The sequence below is a fragment of the Sturnira hondurensis genome, unplaced genomic scaffold (assembly GCF_014824575.4).
Source record: "Sturnira hondurensis isolate 20B ecotype Veracruz unplaced genomic scaffold, ASM1482457v3 Scaffold0008761, whole genome shotgun sequence".
NCBI lineage: Eukaryota > Metazoa > Chordata > Mammalia > Chiroptera > Phyllostomidae > Sturnira > Sturnira hondurensis.
The window spans coordinates 3,107,071-3,132,882 of NW_028081392.1; the positions used below are offsets into that span (position 1 = coordinate 3,107,071).

Sequence of the window (25,812 nt, forward strand, 5' to 3'; positions counted from 1 at the left end):
CTTAGGAAGTTTCAAAATAATGTATAGAAAGTCAATAAACCTTTCCCCCAGTTTCTTCCAATGTTAACATCTTGTATAACTATAGTACAATGTCCAAACCAGGAAATGGACATGACTATAATCCAGAGTTTATTCAGGTTCCACCAGATTTCACTCGGTTGTGTTTATGCGCGGCTCCATACAATTTTATCACATGTATATATGGTTATGTGACCACAACCACAATCAAGATGGAAGACTGTTCCATAACCACAAGGACCCCTCATACTGTCCTTTTACAGTCTCACCTACCCAAATCCAATCCTGGCTCCTAGCAAACACGGATCTATTCCCCAATCTCTGTAATTCTGTTATTTTAAAAATGCTATATAAATGGTATCATATAATGTATAACCTTTGGATATTGCATCTTTGATTCAGCATAGTTCCCTTTAGATCCGTTTTAAAGACTACATAAATCAAGAGTTTATTCCTTTTTATTTCTGTGTAGTATTCTGCAGTACAGAAGTACCACAATTTGTAACACCATTTACCCATTAAAGGAATTTGGGTTGTTTCTAGTTTTGTGACTATTATGAAAAAAACTTCCATGAATACTCATGTATAGGTTTTGGTATGAACATAAAATTTCATTTCTCTGAGATGCAGGTCCAGAAAGGCAACTGTTGAGTCAGGTAGTAGTTTGCAGGTTTCTTCTTTTATGAAACTGCCAAACTTTTCCAAAATAGCATTACCATTTTACAATCCCATAAGCAATCAAGGATCCAGTTTCTCAGGAGTAGTTCCAATTTTTGCCTACATTTTACCCCGTAATGGGATGTATATATCATTCTCTCAGTTTTTTATTGGATGCATAGCTTTCTGAAGGTTGATGGATAGAACCCAGAGTTCAGAGGAGTTAGGGTCTTCAACTAAAAGTCACTGGGAGAAACATAGTTATCTAAATAACACATTACATGTGTGGTAAGCACTCAGTTATCCTCTGTTTAACTATTTTTAGTAATGCAGGAATTCTCAAAGTGTGGTCCCCAAATCAGTAGCATTAGTGTTTAGCATCACCTTGGAACTTGTCAGAGGCAGATATTCTTGGGCCGTACTGAATCAAACACTCAAGAGGACAGGGCACAGCAATTTGTATTTTAATGAGCCCTGTCTCCTCTCAAGGTGACAGCCAATGTTTTATGTAATGGCAAGCATGAACTACCCTAAGCCTGAAGGAAAAAGAGTAAACTGGCAAGGCCAGTCATACTGCATTAGCAGTGATACCCCAGTACTCTGAGAAACTAGGGAAATTTCTAGTTCTAACTGTAGAGACCAGGGGCGCAGTAAATAACCACAATACAGTAGCTAGTCCCTGCTGGAGACCATCAACAGTCCCACCTCATATCAAAGAGGGCCAGAGGCCAGCACTTACAAAGCACTCTGCAGCGTCATCCATAATTCCCAGCTGGAAGCGCTGTTCATCCTGGAAAGTCTTTGCCAGAGCACTGCGGAGAGTGTCAGACGGAAGCACTTTTTCACTACTACACTGAAACTGGTTAAAGATTCCCTGTAGGGAAGAGGTTAGACAAGGGGAAAAGCACAATGCTGTTATTAAGCTTCTAAACATCCCAGTCCATAATGCTAGCATCTCTGTGCTCATAGCTATAGAGCCAAATGAACTTTCTACAAGTTGATATGCTTGCAGTCAATAATAAAAAAATTAAAAATGAGGAGTCAGAATAAAGGGAATAATCCTATGCTAATAAGAATAAGAATCTTTGCCCTTCCAACTGAGTATGACAACATTAAGGGCATATTAGGAGACACCACTGTCCTGAGTCAATATTCAGTCACCTCATTTTCTCTGATACAGATAGAGGTAGACAGTCTACAGTAAATAAATTATGTGTAAATGGACTGATAAATTATTCTTTGGGGGTTCATTCTATGAAACGTGCCCCCCTTCTTTTAAATGGTCTAGCTAATACAAAATTATCCAAAGTACAAAGAATAAGAAATATCTACATGTCCAGAGCCCTGGCTGGCGTAGCTCAGCGGATTGAGCTCGGGCCTGTGAACCACACGATCGCGGTTCGATTCCCAGTCAGGGCACATGCCTAGGTTGCGGGCCAGTTCCCAGCAGGGGACTCACGAGAGGCAACCATACATTGATCCTTCTCTCCTTCTCTTCCCCTCTAAAGATAAATAAAATTAAAAAAATATATATCTACATGTCCAACACTGAGAAATAAACATTACACCTTTTTTTTTGTTAAGATTTTATTTATTTGTCTTTAGAGAGGAAGGGAAGGAGAGAAGGAGAGAAATATCAATGTATGGTTGCTTCTTGTGAGTCGCCTTCTGGGAACTGGCCTGCAACCCAGGCATGTGCCCTGACTGGGAATTGAACCGCGATCCTCTGGTTTGCAGGCCCGCACTCAATCCACTGAGCTACACCAGCTAGGCCACACCATTTTTACTTCCAATCACAGATAAATCAAATGTCTCATTGAACACTGAGCACTTTCTACCAGCCACTCACTATCATGAGTTTGTTGCATAATCTTTTATTTTTAATACTTTAACATATATACATACTATGTATATTTAGGGACAGATATACAGGGTAAGGCAAAAGTAGATTTGCAGTTGTTGATATTGAAAATAATACAATACTTAGTAACTATAATATAAGTATAAATTCTTGTGTTTTGTGTACTCGCAACTGTAAACCTATTTTTGCCCCATCCTGTATTGTGTGTGTATTTCTTGTTTATACACAAAGTATCACACTGCATTTTACTTTTTAAAGAATTCAACATTGTTTTGAGGTCTCCCCATAATGATGTAATACGTACACCTGGTCTATGCCTTTTCCCTGCAGCACAGTGTTTTATCGGGTAACGAAACCACATCTATTTATACATTTCTTTACTGACAGACATTTTGGCAGTGTCCAATTTTTTGCTGTTATAGACAGTCTACGCAAACATACTTCTACCAGTGCATGAACGTAAATAAATTTCCCCATATCCCTGCCAGCAGTTAATACAATCTGGTTACTTTTAGTCTTTCTAGCTACATTTGTTTTTTTCTAGGTCATTATGTATATTACTACGGCAAATACCTTAGCCTAGCCTTCTGGTGTTTTTTAGGTACAGCAGAGGGTTTTTTCGATGTTATTAAATGTGTCTATCTTCTCCATCTTTAACTACATCTGAAAGAATGATGAACAGTATATCCACAGAGTGGGAACAAAGAGCGGCACCAAGTGGCACCCAGCTCAATGAGTCCTTCTCCCTCAAGGGGCCCTGAGTCTCACCCCGAGACTAGACTGTGCCCCTGGACAGCACACGGCCTGAATCCTCACCAAACCACCCAGTAACTCACTCAACTGCTAATCACATATCAACAGGCTAAAGAATGTCGTTTGCTTGAAATTCTTATCGTGCTTTCTTCATATAAAAAAAATCCCATAGTCATTTTTCAGACTTGCTACTGAGACCAGAAATGAGAGCGCTTTATAAACCTACACACACGATTTAAGAATTGAAGGCTCCACCAACCTAGAATGGTCAATTCTTGGTCCTCATCTTACTTTGTCCAATCAGCAGCCCAGTCATTCATTCCCTTCACATTTTTATCCAACTATTATCTCCCGAATATAGTATTTCCTGACAACACTATTTAAAATTGCAAACTCTACCCTCTCTCCCTGAACCTTCCACCCTTACCTGTTTTATTTTTCCCTGTGGCACTTATTACCATCTGTCATAACATGTATTTTACGTATCTAATGTCTGACTGTACTGTCTAGAATATGAAGACAGAAATTTTTATCCTTTAATTCCCTGCTATATTCACAGAACCTTGAACGATACTAGCATACAAAGGGTAATTAATAACTAGTTTTAAATAAATGAGTGAATGAACTAATCAATCAATCATGCGATATGGATAGATCTTATTAAGGGAAGATACTATGAAGTTTTCCCTCTCTCTCCTTTTCTCTCGGCAGATAATGAATTACATAGAAAAGGCAAACTTTTTATTTATTTTACTTTTTAGAGATTTTATTTATTTATCTTTAGAGAGGAAAGGAAGGAGAGAAGGCGAGAAATATCAATGTATGGTTGCTTCTTGTGAGTCCCCCACTGGGAACTGGCCTGCAACCCAGGCACGTGCCCTGACTGGGAATTGAACCACGATCGTGTGGTTCGCATGCCCGTGCTCAATCCACTGAGCTGCACCAGCCAGGGCAAAAGCAAACTTTTTTAAAGGTAACATAACTAGTTAGAGCAAAAATGGGACTAAACCTCGTTACGCTCATTTCACATGGGAACAATTTTTGTCATTCTGCTCTCTTACTAGTATGGTTTCTCTTCATTCACATTGAACATCCATCCCTACAGCAGCTCAAGAATAACATACTGTTATTTACCTGCTATTATTTCCCTACAGATGACTTCATATGATGCAGAGGAAGCAGTACCAGCAATATATATTTCATATTAGTTAATAAGCTGGGAGGGAAATCTATTATAATTTCTCCAAGTTATTTTGGACTCACCTAGAAATTTTTCACAAGTCTAAGCTCAGGTAAAGGCAAGGCAGGACCTTCTATAATTTTTTGCTGAAAATAGAAGAATATCTCTGAGTGGCCTCTTAAATCAGGCCAAAAGGAAGTGTCTAGGCCAATAGTTAAACAGTCCAAGAGGGCAAGTGGATATCTGCCAAGTGACCTTTGAGATTCTGAAACTTAGTGGAACATGGGGAAACAAAGGAAAATCAAAGTGGGAAAAGCAACAGTGACTACTTCTGTAAATAAATGGTGGTCTGACCACTTGATTTGCTGAAAGTCACCTCAGCTTGGCAAATCTTAGTAACCACTATCATATCCCAACCTGCTGCTCTCCTCAATTGTTAATGGTAAGACATTACTGCTGACAAAGGCTCTATCCCTAGAGCAAGGGATAGTTAAGATTTGGTCCTTTTTTATCCAAAATCCAAAACTGGTTCCAAACCAATGGTAAATCAGTTCCAGAATAGTTCTGTATAAATATATTTGCAAACTACAGCTCCTTCAGGCCTTCTCAACTGAGTTTCCTCAAGAAGCAAACCCTAATACTCTAAGGCATCAACAGTTCCTAATGAAATACTTCTCTCCCATGCATAGTACTAGTTATGTTCTGATTCTAGAGAGAATTAAGAAAATAGTCACTGAAGTCACTTTCTGTATGCTACGGTTCAGATGGACCTGTTTGAGAAAGGACAGGGTTCCACTGAGAGATGGCGTAGAGTAACAGTTGGGAGGATGAACTCGAACCAGACGATCAGGGTTCAAAATCCCAGCCCTGTTACTTACTTTTTATATGATCTTGGACAAACTACCTAACTCCTCTAGGCTTTAGTTTCTTCTTTTAAAAGAATATTAACAGTAGTATTTACCTTCTTGGGTTATTTAAGGATTAAATAAGTTATCTGTATATCTGTATCTTAGACTAACATCTGGCAGTATGATAAGCGCTACCTCAGTGTTAGCTATTACTATTATTATTAAAAGTTGCTACAGAAACTGTCTGCCATTGACCTATCCTGAAGAAGGGCCTTCAGTCAGACACACTTCTACATTCTGCTACCTGCTATTCAAGAGAGGCAGATTTCGCATGACCTAGATAATGAGGGTTTCAGCACATAAAGAGAAAGACATAAGCAGGGGTGTCCAACCTTCTGACGTCTCTGGGCCACACCAGAAGAAGAGTTGTCTTGGGCCACACATTAAATACACAAACACTAACATAAACTAATGAGCAAAAAAAAAGGTTTTAAGAAAATTTATGATTTTGTGTTGGGCCACATCCACAGCCATCCTGGGCCGAGAGCTGGACACCCCTGAAATTAAGAGCTCTGCCTGTGCTCACCGTGGATATGCAACAACAGATCTGGCTCTTGTGTTCAGTGACATCAGCATCTCCATGCTATACTCTTTCTTCACTTCTTAATTACAGGCAGCTTCTCCAAACACACTGAGCATCTGAATACATTCAGGATGGTCTCTGCCTGCTTCTTCTTTATTTTCTTATTTTAAGCACTGTTATCGATTTTGCTTTGCTATTGTCAGGAAGAAGCAAGTGTATCAGGGACGAAGCAGCCTGAGCCTGCCCAGCACGCATCTGTGGAGCTGCAGCTCTGGAAGAAGCTGTAGCACAAAGCCCCTCTGTTAGGGCAGCACACTAACCCCTGTGTGTCCCTCTCACATGAGCACAGGGCTGGAACGGGCCTCCTCCTGTTCCCTTTTTCACCCTCCTCCCACCTTTCCCAGAGGGAGATCCTGTTCACACCAAAGAAAGCCAAGAACATTTAGTTCAGCAGTAAGAACAGGTGGTAGCACCAATAAGGAACAAAAACTGGTATTCTTCCAATTGCTGAGTTCTACAGCAAGGAGGGAGAAAGGGCAGGAAGAACCAAAACCCAGGAATTTTTCCCTGTGGGGTCCCTGATGGTTTCATTTCAATAAACAGAGAAAACCCACCACTGAGGTTTCTTTCTGCTTTTCTTCACAGGGTGAAACCAGAGAGGTCTTCCTTTTCATTCACAGGAAAAGCCAAATTACTTTTTGTCTATTAACTATTTTCTTGGATGCCATGCAAAAGCAACAAAACTTTAATGACTAAAAGCAGGTGCTGCTCCACCCATTTCTCTTGGATCGAGCAGCACATAATTCTGCCCACATGAGCACATAATTATTTGGGTTAGCAAGAACCATGCAAATGAGAGAAGTACCATAAAGACAGAAACTCTGTGCTTTGGCAAATAGCAATGCAGCTGTTGCTTAAGTCTTGGGGTTATTCCCCCCTAAACTACAGACTTTTACCTTTAGGGAAGAAACAGCTATTTACTTCTCTCTCAGGATTTCCCAGCCTTCCAACCGAAAGAAGTCATGAGTACAGAAGATGGGGGTCAAGGAGAAGGGCTGTCACTAAATTTGATGTTTTATGAGCCCGAGGTTTTTGGATCATGCCCTAGTCAGCTGAGAGGTGTCAGCAATCCCTTCTGCAAAGGCACAACACACTTTATGTACCACTATATTCAATTTTCAGGGTTTCTCTTCTTGATCTGGGCTTCCCAGTCAACATTTGGGCTGTCATAATTAGTCCTTTTCTCCGCATCTACTGGAAATCATAGACCTAAATAAATCAGAAACCTAAATGTGGCCCATCAAGCCTATTTGAAAACACAACCATCTGAAAAGAAGATAAAGGACCCCCTGCTGGTGTGGTTCAGTGCATCAAGAGCCCATCGACAAACTAAAGGGTTGCTGGTTCAATTCCCAGTTGGGGCACATGCCTGGGTTGTAGACCAGGCTCTCAATGGGGGTGTGAGAGAAGGTAACTATCAATGTGTCTCTCCCATATTGAGGCTTCTCTCCCTCTTTCTCCCTCCCTCCCTGTCTCTCTGAAAATAAACAAATAAAATCTGTAAAAAAAATAAAGGAGCTAATCCTTGAGTGTCACTGACTACTAGAAAAGAACTTTCAAACTAGCTTCGTGTGTTCAAAGCATGTTTAATGTTCTCTTTCAAGAGAAGAAAGAATATGTAACTGTTTAGCATTTTGGCACCAATAACAATAACACTGGATTTTCAACCTTTTATTGCAGAAAACTTCAAACATGTAAGTGTAAACAAAAATAGCACAATAAACTCCCATGCATCCATCCTCAACAATTATCAACCTCTGGCTGATCTCATTTCATATATACCACCCATCCACTTACCCTACTCCCAGATCATTTTGAAGCAAACTACAGATGATATTCATCTGTAAATATTTCAGAATATGCCTCTAAAAACTAAAAACTCTTTTTATGTAAAACAGAATCATAATATCGTTACAACACACAGAAAAATGTAATAATAATTCCTTAACACCATCAAATATCCAGTTGGTTTAACAGAAATTCTTGGTCCAACTTTGGGAAAGGCAGCAAACAGGTGGCTAGGTTCTTGAGACTCTTTAACCTTACATCTAAAAATAGCTAACCTCTGGACCTCCTGATTAGAAAATTACCCACATATCCTCTACCAGTCCCTTTAAATTAAATTAAATTATCGATACCATACCTCCCCATAAGTTTAGGACTTAATTTGCACCCACTTCATAGCCCATACTTTGAACTTGTCATGGTAAAGTTAAAGACCATTGTAAGCTACCTATCACACTTATTCCTGCTAGCCATAAAGAACAGACAGACATGGACATACACATGGGTAGAGAGAAACACCAAGACTTTAAGACACTGAACAGAGACATGCAAAGACAGAGGCAAGTCAAATTCACCAGAAAATAGTATTGTTTTTAGTGGGAAATCATGAACTAAGGTAGAGATTTTTATAAAATACTCAACTTGCTAATTTTTACCAAGATCAAAAATATAGAATCTTACAGATTACCAACAGTATTTAAATCAAATTTTAAAGATCAATGCCATAACCACTTTCCCCATAGGGGAAATGGAAAGGAGGACACTTCTGGACATATACCAAAATTTTGAGATTATATAAGTTTCAGGTTCTCCCATAAAATCTGGAAAGAAAAGAAATATGATAATCTACTATTTTTCCTTGCAGTTATACCCCTGTATTTGAATATAATGCAAAATTCTGAAGTCCAAATTTTAGAATGGATAAGAGACTCAGATTTATACTATTCAAGTTATGTCAGTGGTTAAATTAGTTAAATATTTAGGTACAACCTACTAAGAATTTAACACTAAGAAAGCTCAGCCAAAAGACCACACAAATGCCTTGTATCTCATAGGTAAGCAAAACAAGAAAGTTCAACTCAACTAGGTGATATGTGCATTAGACATGAGGACATATATTTCTTATATGAAGACTTTATATTTTATTATTTTTTATGCTTTTCAATTATGGTTTACATTCAATATAATTTTACATTAGTTTCAGTTGTACAACATAGTAGTTATATAATTCACAAAGTTATTCTCACCACCTGTCCTCACACCAATAATTCTCATACACACCTGGCATCACACACAGTTATTACAATGTTATTGACTATATTCCCTATGCTGTACTTTACATCCCCATGACTATTTTGTAACTCCAGTTTGTACTTCTTAATCCCTTCACCCTTTTCAGCCACTCCCCCAACCCTCTTGCATCTGGCAACCCTCAGTTCGTTCTCTGTATCTATGAGTCTATTTCTGTTTTGTGTGTTCATTTATTTTGTTCTTTAGATTCCACATATAAGTAAAATCATATGGTATTTATCTTTCTCTGTGAGACTTGTTTCACTTAGCATAATACCATGAGAACTGTTTATTCTTGCTAAAATTTCCAGGGAACATACGAGAAACCTAATTTCTTGGTTTAAATAGTCAGTCCAAGATAACAGGTTTACTCCTCTCTGATATTGGCCATGACTACAGGACAATGAAGAGTCTTCCACACCTATAATCTACAAACAAACAAAAAAAAAGCACTAGATTGACAATGAATGGTGAGTAATATCTTCTACCACTTTACTCCCTGGGCTTATGGTTCAGTGCCCAATAGAGGAACAGCTACATGGAATACGCTAAAAAATATTAAGGGATTTGTTTCTAACTCTCAAATCTGCCCCTGCCTCCGCTGCCCCACCAACCGCAATTAACAAGGGGCTATCAGCAGAACACAGACTTCCCTACACCTTCAGAGCAGTCTTACTGTTCCACGGATACAGACTTACGTTGCAGGTCACCTTATATACAAAAACCTATTTCCTCCCCACCTATGCCCCTCCACCACCACCACCATTCCCTGGGATTCGTGTTACACCAGCATTCTTAAAAGAAAAATCACTAATTGAGAAGATTTGTTGAATTTAATCAATCAATGCAGCATTCTTCTTTGCCTGTAACAAAAAACACTCTGTCCTACATCCTGGCACTGCAAAGCCTCTAGTACAATCCCTGGAAGAAGAACAAAATCTTTGTGGCATACTAAGTACAGAGGACGGATTTCCTCCCCTGAACAGAGATAAATAAATAAGCCAATACCAAAGTAAAGTCATACCCTGGGGGTTGGGGGTGTAACAGTAGATTCAATATGAATAATAACTAAGAGTTCTGGGCTATAGGGCATGACAACAGCTGAGGTCAGAAAAAATCTTTTAGTAACATTAGATGGAAATAAATTTGGGGTTTTTTGAATTGACAGGGTAATGAGCAGACAAATCTCTTCTATTTGCTAAGTCAGAGTTGAAAAGCATTGCAGTTCAAAGTAAGCAGAAAGACACACTAACAAATTCTTTTTGATGAAAGCCATCATTAAAAATTCCCATGCAAGATTTTGGGACTGAAATTACTTTAGGGACTTAGTACCAAATAATACAGGAAAAAAAGTACATTTTGCAGGACCAAAAGAAATGGTTATCATTAATATTGTGTACAAACTACCAAAAAGCAATTATAAGCACTGGATACAACATACACTATGCTACCCGGTGAAGATCACAGAGCACTGGAATATTGATAGACATTCACAGAGCAGAAAAAAAGCCAAAAATATTAAACAAAGACATGAACCAAAAGGTGTTCTCATAAGGCCAACAGTAAGTGCATTTTAAGGGTTGGGGCAAGGGAAAGTACACAACTGAAGAAAAAGCAGGGATACGTATCTTTCAACCAGACCTTGACTGGCAAACCCTTCACCTGAACACCAGCCTAAGAGAAAGCTGTCTGGCTTCTGATTCATCTAAGAACATGTTTGTGTTTCTTTTTGTCCTTGGCAGTGGGTTCTAGAGCTAAAAAAATTATGCTCCAACATAAAGAATTCAAACTATAGAAATGACAAGTTTTTAAGAGAGTACTTCAAATTCAGGAATTTTTGGAGTTTCCTGGGAGTTTTGTTGTTGTCCTGTTTATTGTGTTCCTACTATAGAATATTTTTATCCAACAAATCATACCAGAATGACACTATGATGTAATTATCTGAAGGACACTCAGACCATTTGGCCTCTTGAATAACATATAATCACAAGGAAAAGGGTGATTATTTTAAGTTACAGTATTCTGTTTTGAAAAAAATCTTTGAAATATCACACTTATCATTAAAGAATGAAAGCAGGATGTGAAGTACCAGCAAAAAGGAATATTTGCCAGCCTCATTAAACACTCCTCTAATTTTTAAATAGGAGGCAGAGAAAAAAATATACTGAATTATACTCACAGAAAAAAACATATATGGAATCACACCCACACTGCAACACCCCAAAATCAACATGTAACTTAACCACAGGATACCCTGTAACTCCTCTGCTGGCAGGCTCCCAGGCTTTTTCTTTCCACTGAGCTCCTCCACCATCAACACTCCCCACCCCACCTCCTGCCCCTACACACACACACATCCCACTCTTCACTTACTGAATGAGGAATGAAGGCCTAGATTCGTACACTTACTAAAAAATATGAGACAAAAAGTCACAATATGAAAATCTATTAAATAAGACATTAGTGAGAGAGCAGAAAAGTCAAAAAGGCAAAGAAAAAAAAGGCAAGTACCCCAAATTCCATAACTAAAATCCAAAACCCACTAAAACAATATATGGACCCAGAAAAGTTATATGTCTTTATTATGGTCCAGGAACTGTGAGGAACACCAAGAAGGAAGAAAAGCTGAGCCACCTTCCCAAAAGAGCCACCTCCTCATTCAGCCATGCTAACCCCTGTGAAGTCAAACAATCTTGGATCTGGACAGAGACAGTATTTTAAAAACTTCATGAAGGAGATACATTTCTGCCCTGGCCAGGTGGCTCAGTTACTTGGAGTGTTCTCCTGTGCAACAGAAGGTTGCAGGTTTGATTCCCTGTCAGGCAGGGCATGTACTAGGTCATGGGTTCGACCCCTGGTCCTGGTCCCTATGGGAGGCAATCAATAGATATTTCTCCCTCACATCCATGTCAATGTCTCTCAATGTCTCTTTTATCTTTCTCTCTCTCTCCCTCTCCCTCTAAAATCAATCAAAACACATCCCTATGATTCGGATGTTGGAACGTTTAAAGCTGTCCCAGAGGTTCCTAAACCTCTTGTCATTTTTTTCAAAGATTTTATTTATTGAGAGAGAGGAAGAGGAGAGACAGGGAGAGAAATATCAATGCGTGGTTGCCTCTCATGCAACTGCTGCTGGGAACTGGCCTGCAACCCAGGCATGTGCCCTGACTGGGAATCGAACTGTGTTCCTTTGGTTTGCAGGCCCATGCTCAATCCACTGAGCTATGCTAGCCAGAGCCTCTTCTCATTTTTAAATTCTCGTTTCTTCATTCTGTACTGGTTGAATGTTTATTTCTTCCTTCTGCTCAAAATCATTGATGTGAGTCCCAGTTTCCTTATCTTCATTGTTGGTTCCCTGTATATTTTTCTTTATTTCACTTTGCATACCCTTCATTTTTTCCTCTATTTTGCAACCATACTCAGCTATTCCTGTGAGCATCCTGACTACCAGTGTTTTGAACTCTGATAGGTTAGCTATCTCTTCATCACTTAGTTCTATTTTTGGAGCTTTGATCTGTTCTTTCATTTGGGCCATATTTTTTTGTCTTAGAGAGCCTTAGGTATTCACCAGGGCAGGGCAACCCAAGTTGCTGTGTTGTGGCGCTGTGTGTGACAGAGGGGTCCGAGAGGGAGAAATGCTGCTTGCTTAGCTCCCAGCCATCTTTCAGTCACTTCCCCGCTACCCACAAGCAAACTGGGCCATTCTGGTGCTGATTTCCGGGCAAGTGGGCTTGTGTACATTCAAGCCCTGGGGGTCTCTCCAACAAACTCTCCTGTGAGACTGGCAGCTTCTCCTGCTGCCACAACCCCTACAGGTTTTTACAGCCAGAAGTTCTGAGGCTTTAGTTTCCCGTGCTGAAACTCTGGGTTGTGTGATCTGTATCCCCAGTTGTTTCTCCTCCTTTATCCACTAATGTGGGATTGCCCCAGTCTGCCAGCCACCACCTTGCCGACCCCAGTCCACCAATCATAGGGGTGCCAGAAAGAGAAAAGGAAGAGCAAGAAATTGAAAATTTATTTGAAAAAATAGTAAAGGAGAACTTCCCCAATCTGGCAAAGGAAACAGACTTCCAAGAACTCCAGGAAGCTCAAAGAGTCCCAAAGAAGTTGGACCCAAGGAAGCACACACCAAGGCACATCATAATTATATTAGCTAAGATAAAAGAGAAGGAGCCTGGGCTGGTGTGGCTCAGTGGATTGAGCACAGGCCTGCAAACCAAACAACTGTGGTTCGATTCCCAACTGTGGTTCGAACTGGGTTGCAGGCCAGTTCCCAGCAGGGGACACAGGAGAGGCAACCATACATTGATGTTTCTCTCCCTCTCTCCTCCCTTCCCCTCTAAAGATAAATAAATAAAATCTTAAAAAAGAGAGAGAGAAGGAAAGAATCTTAAAAGCAGCAAGAGAAAAGAAGATAGTTACCTACAGAGGAGTACCCATAAGACTATTAGCTGATTTCTCAAAAGAAACCTTGCAAGCAAGAAGGGCTGGAAAGAAATATTTGAAGTCATGAAAGGCAAGGACCTACAACCAAGATTACTCTACCCAGCAAAGCTTTCATTTAAAATGGAAGGGCAGATAAAGCGCTTCCCAGATAAGGTCAAGTTAAAGGAGTTCATCATCACCCAGCCCTTATTATATGAAATGTTAAAGAGACTTATCTATGAAAAAGATGATAAAAAATATAAACAGTAAAATAATAATAAACTCACAACTGAACCTTAAAAAAAAGCAAAAACAAAAACTAGACCAAGAACAGAATCACAGAAATGGAGATCACATGAAGGGTTATCAATGGGAAGGAGGAGGGAGAATGGGGGAAAAGGTACAGGGAATAAGAAGAATAAATGGTAGGTACAAATAGACAGGGGGAGATTCAGAATAGTATAGGAAATGTAGAAGCCAAAGAACTTATATGTATGACCCATGGACATGAACTAAAGGGGGGAAATGTGGGTGGGAGGGGGTGTGCAGGGCAAAGGGGAAAATGGGACAACTATAATAGCACAATCAATAAAGTATTTTTTAAAAATAAAATAATAAAAAAAGAAAAAGAAAAACACATCCTCCACCCTGGCCAGCGTGGCTCAGTTGGTTGAGCATTATCTGGTAAACTGAAAGGTTGTGGGTTTGACTCCCAGCCAGGGCACATTTCTAAGTTGGGGGTTCAGTCCCCAGTCAGGGTATAATCAAGAGGCAATCGTCTGATGGTTCTCTCTCACATCCATGTTTCTCTCCCAATCTCTCTTCCTCCCTTCCCTTCTCTCTAAAAAGAGGATTTAGAAAAGAAAAACACATCCTCCAGTGAGGATTTAGAAAAAAAAAAGACATTTGGGAGCCACTTCAAAATTTTAAGAATACTCCAGGGTATTCTTGGGTAAGACAAATAAAACAGGAAGACACTAGAGATAGAAAAGCAACTTAGAAGTCTAAAAAATATTTTTTTAACTAAAACAGTAAGCAAAAGACTTATTACTAGAAATATCATACACCAGAGAGGAAGCATAAAGAGAAATGACAATCTCTGTGGTGGAATTAGGCAATTTTCATTTTTTTTCTTTACACTTTAGTATGCTTTCTAGAAAAATGGCAGTACTTTAAAAATATATTTATAATAAAAAATAAAATTATCATTTAAATAAGCAACAAACGTGTATATATAGTTAAATAATAATAAATAAGTCCCTTTAGCCCACCACCCAATTTAAGAAATAGAAAAATGTGCCCTGGCTGGTGTGGCTCAGTGGATTGAGTGCTGGCCTGTGAAACAAGGGGTCACCAGTTAAATTCCCAGTCAGGGCACATGCCTGGATTGTGGGCCAGGTCCCCAGTAGGGGGCACACAAGAGGCAACCACACACTGATGTTTCTCTCTCTTTCTGCCTCCCTTCCCTTCTCTAAAATTAAAAAAATAAAATCTTTAAAATTTTTTAATGAAAATAAAGGCTTCCTTAAAAAAAAAAAAAAAGAGCCCTGGTGGTGTAGCTCAGTGGATTGAGCACAGGCCTGTGAGGCAGAGGGTCACCGGTTCAATTCCCAGTCAGGGCACATGGCTGGGTTGCAGGCCAGGTCCCCAGTAGGGGACACGTGAGAGGCAACCACACATTGATGTTTCTCTCCCACTCTTTCTCCTTCCCATCCCCTCTCTCTAAAAATAAATAAATACAATATTTTTTTAATTTTAAAAAAGAAATAGAAAAATTAACAGTGAGTTTGAGACACCCAAGTGGATTACATCCTCCCCCTCCATCTTCCAAAGGTAAACATTATCATGAATTTTGTGAATCATTCCCTTTTTCTCTGATTTTAGCACATGTACATATTCCTGAACAACTGGTTGTTTAATTTTGCCTTTTTTGGTTATTAGTATATTAATGAAATAATTTATGTAGTTTTTTATGACTTGCTTTTTTCATCCAACATAATTTTTTATGATTAATTCAAGTTGATATATGTAGCTTCAAGCTTCTTATTTTCACTACTATACAGTATTTTACTCTAGGATTAAACCATAATTTTTTAATCTATTCTATTATTGATACAATGGGTTATTTCCATTTTTCTATAATCACAAAAACCTACTACTACTTTGAACATTCTCAAGTACATCTTCTAGTATGTATGTATGTATGTATGCATGTACCAGGAAGTTTTCACAGCATATACGTAGGAGTAGAAAAACTGAGTGGTTCAGTACATGCTAGTTTGATCTTACTGGACAAATGGAATGACACACTGTTTTACTAAGTAGTGGTATCAGTCTGTATTCCAACCAGCAATGTATGTAAATTCTTCTTCTTCTACCTTTTAACTAACAATTTTATCTGATTTTTAAATTTCTACTAATCTGAAGGATATGGTTTAATTTACATTTTTTAAATTTAATTTTTACTGTATTTTTTTACATAAAGAGGATAATCATCTTTCATATGCTTAAAGGTCATTTGGATTTCCTATTCAGAGAAATGCCTGTTTATGTCTTTTGCCCATTTTCCTGTTGACACATTTACCTTTTACTTATTCTTTATAGGATTTCTTCTCTGAAGTACTATGCTGGATTCCAATTTTTTGTTGGTTATATATATGGAAGATATTTTCTGCCAGCTTGTAGATTTGTGTCTTTAATCTCTTTATAGAGTTATCTGACGAACAGAAGTTCTCGAATGTTTTTTATAGCAAAATGTATCAATATTTCTGACTTTGTATTTTTCATGTCTTTCTATGGGGAAAAGACTGCTCCGTGATAAGACTGCAGTCTGTCCCATAAGCCAGACCCAGGCCAGAAAGGAGGTTGCGTTCTGAAGAGCACACTTAGAGACTGCCTGTAACTGATGTTCACTTTGACCTGAGTCAGCGCTCCTCCCCTGCCTCCTGCTCTGCACTGGTTCCTGGAACAGGCTGTTCTGACCTGGCCAAGCATGTAATTTCCCATACCTGGTAGCATTCATATTCTTGTACATGTGATTATCCCCTCCCTTACCCCACGTAATTCTTTGGTGCCTGCATAGTAGCACAGGGACACACTTCGTCTCGACACCCCACCCAAGATATGCCTCACAGTATGTTTTCCTTAATAAACTCCATTAATTACTACAATGGAGTGGCCAACCTATTTCTTGGGTCTTTCCCTGCCTTCTGCGTACAGAGGTAGATTTGTAGTCTCAGGGCTTTTCCCTGTATCTTCGTGTCCTAACACTTATTTAATAAATCCTTTCTATCCCTGAGGTCATCTCATATTTTCTTCTAAAACTTACACTTTCTTTCACATTTTAATCCTTAATTCATCTGAAATTCTTAATTTTGGTATGATATGAGATAGGGAATCTAATTTCCTTTTTTTTGGTATGGATAGCCAATTACCTAAGCTCCATTCATTGAAAAGTCCACTTTCTTCTTTGATTCACAGAGCTGAAAGCAAGTTTCCATTATGTCTGTTCCTAAACCAATGAATTTTGTTCCATTGGTTTATTAGTCCTACTGTGTTGACACCACATTTTCTTAATGACAACAGCTTTATAAGTTTTCATATCCAGTAAAGTATGGTAGTCATTAGTACTGCCTGCCAAATATTTCTGGTTCTTTCTTCTCTCAAAGATGATAAGAGAATCACACTTTCTGGCTCCCTTGTGATTCATTAGAGCCTCATGAGTAGCTCTGGTCAACAGGTTATGGGCAGAAAAGTGATGTGCTGAGCAAAACTGCCTGTGCAAAACCACCCAGAGCTCTTTTTCCCTTTGGCTTAGCAACTAGTACAATAGTATTCACCTTGGTGTAATTTTGGCACCTGAGTTCCTGAGTGACCATAAGCTATCGGGTTTTCTTACTAATCTGCAGTGGACAAGTAAGGTGAACGAAAAATAGTTTTGCATGTTTACCACTGTGATTTTAGTTTGTTACCACAAAATAACTTAGCCTACTCTGATACATGAGGAAAGATGCTCATTTTGTTATTATTCTTTGAGAGTAGCTCTTCTATTCTTCACTGTTTGTCATATGAATTTCAGAACTGAATTTTCTTAACTTCCAGAAAAAAACTGCTGGTCAGAGTATACAATTACCTAAAAAATTGAAGATATACATAACCCATTATCCAGTAATCCCATTCCCAGGCATGTATGCAAAAGAAACGTATACATACTTATAGACATACATGAGAATGTTCTTGGCAATGTTGTTTGCAAAAAACAAAATTGGAAATAATCCAAATGACTACCAGTCAACAAACAGTGGCTTATTTTACACAATGAAATATCATATAATAATGAAAATGAACAAACTCAACCTACATACAACATGATGTTATTAACACTGCTGAGCTAATGCTAAGAAGACATATGCACATAAATTTATAAAGAATGATTCCATTTATAATAAACTTTCAAAACCAGATAATTTTTAAATGAGACTGTTTAAGAATGGGCACAGAGATATTACAACTATTGGATAAAACTAGGAGGTGATTACCACAAACATTAGGGAAGTAGTTCCCCTGAAGAAAGAATAAGATGACTGAGAAAGAAGGGAGGGTGAATGTCTATGGCACTGACAATATTCTATTTCTTTAAATCTTCACTTGAGCACATGCTTATTGATTTTAGAGAGACAGGTGAAGAGAGAGAGAGAGAGAGAAACATCAATTGGTTGCCTCTCATACACACCCTGACAGGCAATGAACCCACAACCTAGGTGCATGCCCTGATGGGGAATGAACCCGCAACCTTTTAGTTTATGGGATGACATTCCAACCAACTGAGTGAGCCACACTAGCCAGAGTGGCAATATTCTACTTAGACCTAAATAGTTGTTCAAAAGATGTTCACTTTATTATTATTATTATTATCATCATCATCATCATCATCATCATTATTATACTGGATCTCTGTTGGGGTTTTATGTCATGTATCTTTTCTGTTAAATTTATTCATATATACTTTATATCTTTTGTTGGTATTATAAAACTTCTTTTTAAACTGCATTTTCTGTTAGTTGCCAGTATATAGAAATAGAAATAAATGTTATACCTTGATCTTATAAACAACAACCTGCTAAATTCTCTTATTGATTCTCATGATTTATCAGTAGATTCTTTGAGGAATTTTTTAAAATTTTATTTATTTCTTTTTAGAGAGAGAGGAAGGGAGGGAGAAAGAGAGGGAGAGAAACATCAATGTGTGAGAGATACATTGATTGTATGCCTCCCCCGTGCCCTGAACCAGACCAGCCTACAACCAGTCACGTGCCCTGACTGGGGATCAAATGGACGACCCCTCAGTTCACATGACAGTCAATCCACTGAGCCACACCAGCCAGGGTGAGATTTTTTTTAAACAGCCAATCACATCATCTGCAAACAATGATAATTTTCTTCCTAATATTTATCTTTCCTTTGTTTTCTTGTCTTATTGTACTGCCTGGAATCTTATTTAATGATAAACTATATTATTTTCATGTTCTATAAAAATATTTTTAAAGTAATAAAAGAAACATCCTACAGGAGGGGCCAGGTACTGATGATCCATCCCAGGGTTATTCTTCCTTACACTCCTTACAGGAGTTACAGGAGTTACAGGAGTGTAAGGAGTTATTCTCCTTACAGGAGGGGGTTAGAGGGTAGGCAGATTGAGCAAAAGGAAAAAAGGACTCATGGACATGGATAAACAGTGTGGTGACTGCTGGGGGAGGAGGTAAAAGAGGACTAAATGGTAATGGAAAAAAATTACAATAAAGATTAAATAAAAAATAAACAAAAAAATAAAAATTCTCAGTTATTAGAACCAAGTTCAGCTCATCCATACTGTCAAAGCAATTCTTCTGCATTATAAAACTATTTAAAAATTTCAAGTTAAGTGTACAATAATTTAAAAAATACAAAAATGCCATCTACAACATTAAGTATGTGCAAACTAGAACCTAATTATGTAACATTTATATAACCCTGAGGTCTTGAAAAGCACTTTATGGGGAGAAATCTAATTTTTAATATATTCCTATCATAACAAAAATGACAGGGAAGGGAAAGAAATCTAGTGGATAGATAAGGCAGTGATATAATGAGGAACATACCAGAATGCCAATACGTCCTCAGACTAATGAAAACCCAAAATACAGCCTTTGATCCCCTAAAATCATTTACCTATCTATCATAAGCAACTTCTTCTCTGAAAGACTACCGACAGCCCTGGCTGGTGTGGCTCAGTGGACAGAGTGCTGGCCTGTGAACTGAAAGACTCCCTGTACATATATATCCTCAGCCCCTACAGGTTGAAAACAACTTCTTTTCTGTCCTTGATGAGAAGGTATCTCATCAAGTCTGGTGGCTGGTTTTCTTCATCTCTCTGGCTTATATAATCATATTGATTTATATCAGCATAATAATTTGTCCCTCTGGAAAATGAAACATAATAAGATTGTGACAGCCAGTTCTCCCAATTCCCGCCGGGGTCATTGAAGAGTATGGCACAGTCCTGACTAATCAAAGTTATGTCAGGGGGTCATGTAAGTTCCTATTATCCCTTCCTGGTACAGGTAAGAGTTTCCAGTTTCAGGAGATTCTTCTACCATGGATTCTGAATTCTTCAGAATTCAGATTCAGAATTCTAGATTCAGATTTCTTCTGAATTCTTCAGAATTCAAATCTCTAGCAACTATCTTGCCTTTGTGTTTTAATTTTAATGACATTTTAATTTTAATGGGAAGGGCATGAACTGGACTTCCCATTGACTTGTTGACAAAAGGACCACTGTATTTCTTGTTTATCTAAAATCAGATATTTAATGTGGCTCAGAAAATCAAGCCACGTGCTCTTTTGGATAGACTATGTCTGAATGGGCATAGTAAGAAATTTTACAATTTGTAAAAACTTTTGTTTTATTAAAATTTCATAGTTATATGAAATCATTTATATTCTTTATTTTTCTAAAAGTTACAATGGTTCCAAACAAATGGTGGAGGAAAAAGATGTTGGTGACCCAAGTAACAAAAAGTTCACAAGACTCAATTATTTCTTTTTAAAGATATTTATCATGGACTTAAAATTTAAAACTCATGCAGGTCAAAAATCATTTGAGTGAGTTGTTGCAAATAACTAATATTACTGGGAAATTCTCCTGAAATTTTTTGGTCACAATTCCTATTCTAAGATGTAAGAGCAACTAAATATATAATCATCACATCCAAGCATCCCTGTAACAAACCAAGAATTGAGACTTTAGGAGATTGAAAAACACCTCTGGAAGTTTACTCAGAACTCGAGCAGACCCATCCAACCACTAACAATTGCATATCTAGACCAAGAAAACACAGAGAAGCTACATGATATAACAGAAATAAAGTAATAGCAACTCAGCCCCTTATAGATCTTATTTCTTCCTCTTTTAAAATCATACCTAAAATCTCCAAGTCAGAAATCTTTCACTTTATCCTATTTTCTTTGTCTCTAAATGAATCCCTAGTTTCATTTTATTCAAAATTGAAAAATTTGGACTCAGATGATGAGGTACAATACTGGTGTAAAAAATCTATTAAATGTGATCATGGGAAACATGACAGAATGAGAACATTTTAATACTGGCTTTTCTTCAGCTTATAGGATAATACTCCAACCCACTGAGCTACACCCACTAGGGCCTAATACTGGCTTTTCTTAATAGGAAAAATTTGTTTGATAAATTTAGCTTTAATAGATAATAGTTAATTCCCTTAACTACACTTGGGTCGTTTATGCTTTCAAAATGGAAATTTAGAATTAGCTTTTCAGTAAATACTCAGTCTATGCACATTTGAATAGTATCCTATCACCTTATATCAGGCGTGTCAAACTCATTTTCACCAGGGGCCACATCAGCCTTATGGTTGCCTTCAAAGGGCCGAATGTAATTTCAACTCCTTAACTGTTAAGGAGTAGTTACATTTACACAGTCCTAAAATTATTTCAGCCCTTTGAAGGCAACCACAGGGCTGATGTGCACCCCAGTGAAAATGAGTTTGACACCCCTGCATTAAATAAAGCTGTGAGGGCAAAAGCATCAAAAAAACTAATCATATTCGTCCTTTGCACTAAACCACAAGCAGATAATTCAGTAATAAATTCTTTAGCATCACCTTAATTAATAAAAACCTTCTCAATATCAATCATTTGACAACCTAATGGTAGTGAGAAACAAATGTGAAGTACTTACTTTAAGAGCACAAAAGATGCAGGAATCTCCCATGCATTTGTGAGTTGTAAGCTGCCTGAAGCTACGTCGGAAGATGTCCAAGTGCCATAAAACCTGGCAAAAAATGGAAAATACATTACTCTATAAAAAGCCACTATTTAATTTTAAATTCAAGGGTTCAAGCAAACAGGTATCTTTATTCCCAAGAGAAAAGCTCATTCTAGTATATTAAATGTCCAAGAGATATCTTTATTCCCAAGAGAAAGATATCTTTATTCCCAAGTGAAAAGCTCATTCTAGTATATCAAATGTCCAAAATGGTGAGGAGATATCTAACAAGAAGGAGAGATGACCATATCCTAGAAAAGAATAATTTCCAGAATTTGAACATGAAGGAAGGTCACATAGAGAAAATGTGATATGACAGAACATCAAATGTGATCCTAAAGAAAAAATTTATTGGTTAACAGCTTCAGAATAAGGGTTTATTTTAATGGTCCACCAAAAAGAAGAGTTTAAAAAACTTATTTAGAAGCTTGAATGATAGTGTGGAATTTTGTCTTTGCTAGATTTCTCAATTTTCGGAGGGAGTTATAACCTCCTTAGGTCAACAAATTAAAAATAAAGGCATGTGCCGGCTGGTGTGGTTCAGTGGACTGAGTGCTGGCCTATGACCCTAAGGGTCAGAGGTTTGATTCCCAGTCAGGGCACATGCCTGGTTTGCGGGCCAGGTCCCCAGTAGGGGGGGTGCAAGAGGAAATCACACATTGATGTTTCTCTCCCTCTCTCTCTTTCTCTTTCCCCTCCCCTCTGTCTAAAAATAAATAAATAAAATCCTTAAAAAATAAAAATAAAAGGTAAAGGAGATCTCAACAATGATGAATCATGTTCATAGTATCTAACCTGTTGGGGGTGACTTTCCTCACAAGTCCCCCCATGTGCCATGGATGAGAGTAAACATAACTTAGACATGATGTGATCTGCTTAGAAAGGAGAAGTGGCCAGTTTCCCAGAAGAAAAAGACCTTGAGCAGTGGCCAGTTTCTCAGGGGAAAAAGGCGTTGAGCCCCTTCCTCCAAGGGCTTTTATTGGGGTGTAATACCCAGGAATATAGGGCAGCAAGGATCAAACAGTAGATAACATTTCAGAGATCTGAGGGCTTAGTCCGAGTCAGAGTCTGTCAGGAAGAGTTTAGGGTTTTTTGTTCAAACCCTTAACATAGGAATGAAAGCACTCTTAGAGCAGATTTCACAGGTTTATCAGGAAGTCTTTGTGATGGCAGATTTTTCCCCAGGACAAGTTCTAGCAAGGCAAGGAGCTGCACCCCTCCCCATCAGGTATTCAGGCTTAAGGGGATTAGAGCCAGGAAGCGCTTCTCCCAGAGAACATGGAGACTCAGGCTATCTCAAAGCGGGGCGAGGGGGGGGGGCGTCTGTTGCTTTTTGTTGCAGCCCCCCCAAATCTTTCCATAATGGCTTCCCAAGTGATTATGTCTGGCCTAGGCTGCCCCTGCTCTGAGGGGTTTTACTCGTTCTGGACTCCAACCATGCTTTGGGAGCAGGGAGAAAACTGAGGCAGCATTTGCTACCAGAGACAAACTTTGTCTCCAGCGGCTTGCATTCCAGAGGTCACTGACTCTTCCTTAGCCACAGGGGGTAGAGTTACAATTCCTAGAACCAGGCAGAGCAGTCCACAACAGTAACCTTGATATGAAGTGATGAAAATGGTACTTCACTTTTATGATCTTCCTCTTAAAAACCCATAACCCCAGTTTAACCATGAGGAAACCATTAGACAAGTTTCAATAGTGGAACATCCTATTAAATACTTGACTAGTACTCCTCAAAATTGTCAAGATCATCAAAAACAAGGAAATTTTGAAAAGAGGGGCCTACGAAAACAAGAAGCATAAATGGAATCTGGGAATGAAAAAAGACACTAGGTAAACACTAAATGAACCCCGAATAAACTATAGACTTTAGCTTAAAAACAAATGATGTAATACAGCCCTGGCTGGTGTAGCTCAGTGGATTGAGCATGGGCCTGTGAACCAGAGGACTGCGGTTCGATTCCCAGTCAGGGCACATGCCTGGGTTGCAGGCCAGTTCCCTGCAGGCCAACTCCCAGCAGGGTACGCATGAAAGGCAACCATACATTGATGTTTCTCTCCCTCTCCTTCCCCTCTGAAGATAAATAAATAAATAATAAAATCTTTTAAAAAATGATGTAATACATAGCATAATACCTTAGGAAGCTCCTCTTGCCTGGAAAACATGTAAATGGCACCATATATGAAAAGGCACTATAGTTCTGCAGCCTCAGATTACAGAACGCCTCTGGAGTTTCTTATTTAGTTGTCTCAAAGTATATATTGCTAAAGTTCTTTGAAACATGCTATGCCATTTCTTTTTTAACTGAAGTCCATAGTTTATTCAGATTTCTTTAGTTTTTACCTAGTGTCTTTTTCCATTCCTGGATAGTCATTTTTCTAAATATTTTATTTTTATCTCTAGAGAGAGGAAAAGAGAGGGAGAGAGAGAGGAAAAGAGAAGGAGAAAGAGAGGGAGAGAAACATTGATGTGAGAAAGAAACATCAATCAGTTGCCTCTCACACACCCTCAACTGGAGACCTGGCCCACAACCTAGACATGTGCCTTGATGGGGAATTGAACCACAGCCTTTTGGTTCACAGACCAGTGCTCAATCCACTGAGCCACACCAGCCATGGCCATTTACTTGCCAGGCTTCCTTAGGCTCCTCTTGGTTGTGACAATTTCTCAAAATTTCCTTGTTTACTTTTTTTTAAAAGATTTTATTTATTTATTTTTAGAGAGAGGGGAAGGGAAAGAGAAAGAGAGGAAGAGATATATCAGTGTGCAGGTGACTCTCATGTGCCCACTACTGAGGACCTGGCCTGCAACCCAGGCATGCACCCTGACTTGGAATTGAACTGGAGACCCTTTGGTGCACAGCCCACATACTCAATCCACTGAGCTACACCAGACTGGGCAAAATTCCCTTGTTTTTCATGTTCGTGACAATTTTGAGGAATACTAATTAAGTATTTCATAGGATGTCCCACTATAGAAAATTGATGTTTCCTCATGATTAAACTGGGGTATGGGTTGTTAACATTATACTCAATGGACAAAAACTACAAGTATTTCCCATAAAATCAGGAACAAGACAGGGATGTCCACTTTTACTACTCTTACTGAACATAGTACTGGAAGTCCAAGCTGTAACAATCAGATAAGAAAAAATAAATAAAAGGCATCCAAATCGGTCAGGAAAAAGAAAAACTGTTCTTATTTGCAGATGATATGACACTATATATAGGGAACCCTACAGATTCCACCAAAAAACTACTGGAACTGACAAATGAATTCAGTTAAATAGCAGGATAAAAAATAAATATCCAGAAATTGGTTGTATTTTTGCATACCAATAATGAACTACCAGAAAGGGAAACTAAGAAAACAATCCCATTTACAACTGCATCAAAAAATAAAACAAAAAAACTAGAAATAAATCTAACCAAGGATGTATAAGACCTGTACTCAGAAAATTATAACACACTGAAGAAAGAATTGAAGAAGATACAAATAAGTAGAAGCATATACCATGTTCATGGACAGAAAGAATTAACATCATTAAAATGTCCATACTACTCAAAGGACTCTAGAGTTTCAGTGCAATTCCTACCAAGATACCAATGTAGTATCTCACAGAACTAGAACAAATATTCTCAAAATATACGGAACCACAAAAGACCCCAAATATCCACAGTAATCTCAAGAAAGAAGTACAAAGTTGGAGGAATCACACTACCTGATACCAAACTATACTAGAAGGCCATAGCAATCAAAACAAAATGGTATAAAAAGGCATAAAAGACATATAGATCAATGAACTAGAATAGAGAGTCCAGAAGTAAACCCACACCTGTATGGTCAATTAATATTTAGACCAAGGTGGCAAGACCATACAATGGGATAAAGACGATCTACTCAATAAATGATGTTGGAAAAATTGGACAGATATGTGCAAAAGAACAAAATTAGACCATCTTGTTACACAATTCATAAGAATAAACTCAAGATGGATTGAAGACTTAAATGTT

At 38.3% G+C, this 25,812-nt stretch overlaps 1 protein-coding gene across 9 annotated transcripts in view; it reads right to left on the minus strand.

Annotated features, from left to right (window-relative positions):
- Window positions 1–25,812, minus strand: part of USP54 (ubiquitin specific peptidase 54) — a 148,612-nt gene that overhangs the window by 43,134 nt on the left and 79,666 nt on the right. For all 9 annotated transcript variants that reach the window (XM_037055915.1, XM_037055918.1, XM_037055911.1 and 6 more), the window contains exons 3-4: window positions 21,712–21,804; window positions 1,415–1,549 (exon numbers count right to left, since the gene is read on the minus strand). In XM_037055915.1, coding sequence (XP_036911810.1) covers window positions 1,415–1,549; window positions 21,712–21,804 — 228 coding nt within the window. The remainder of the gene's footprint in view (window positions 1–1,414; window positions 1,550–21,711; window positions 21,805–25,812) is intronic.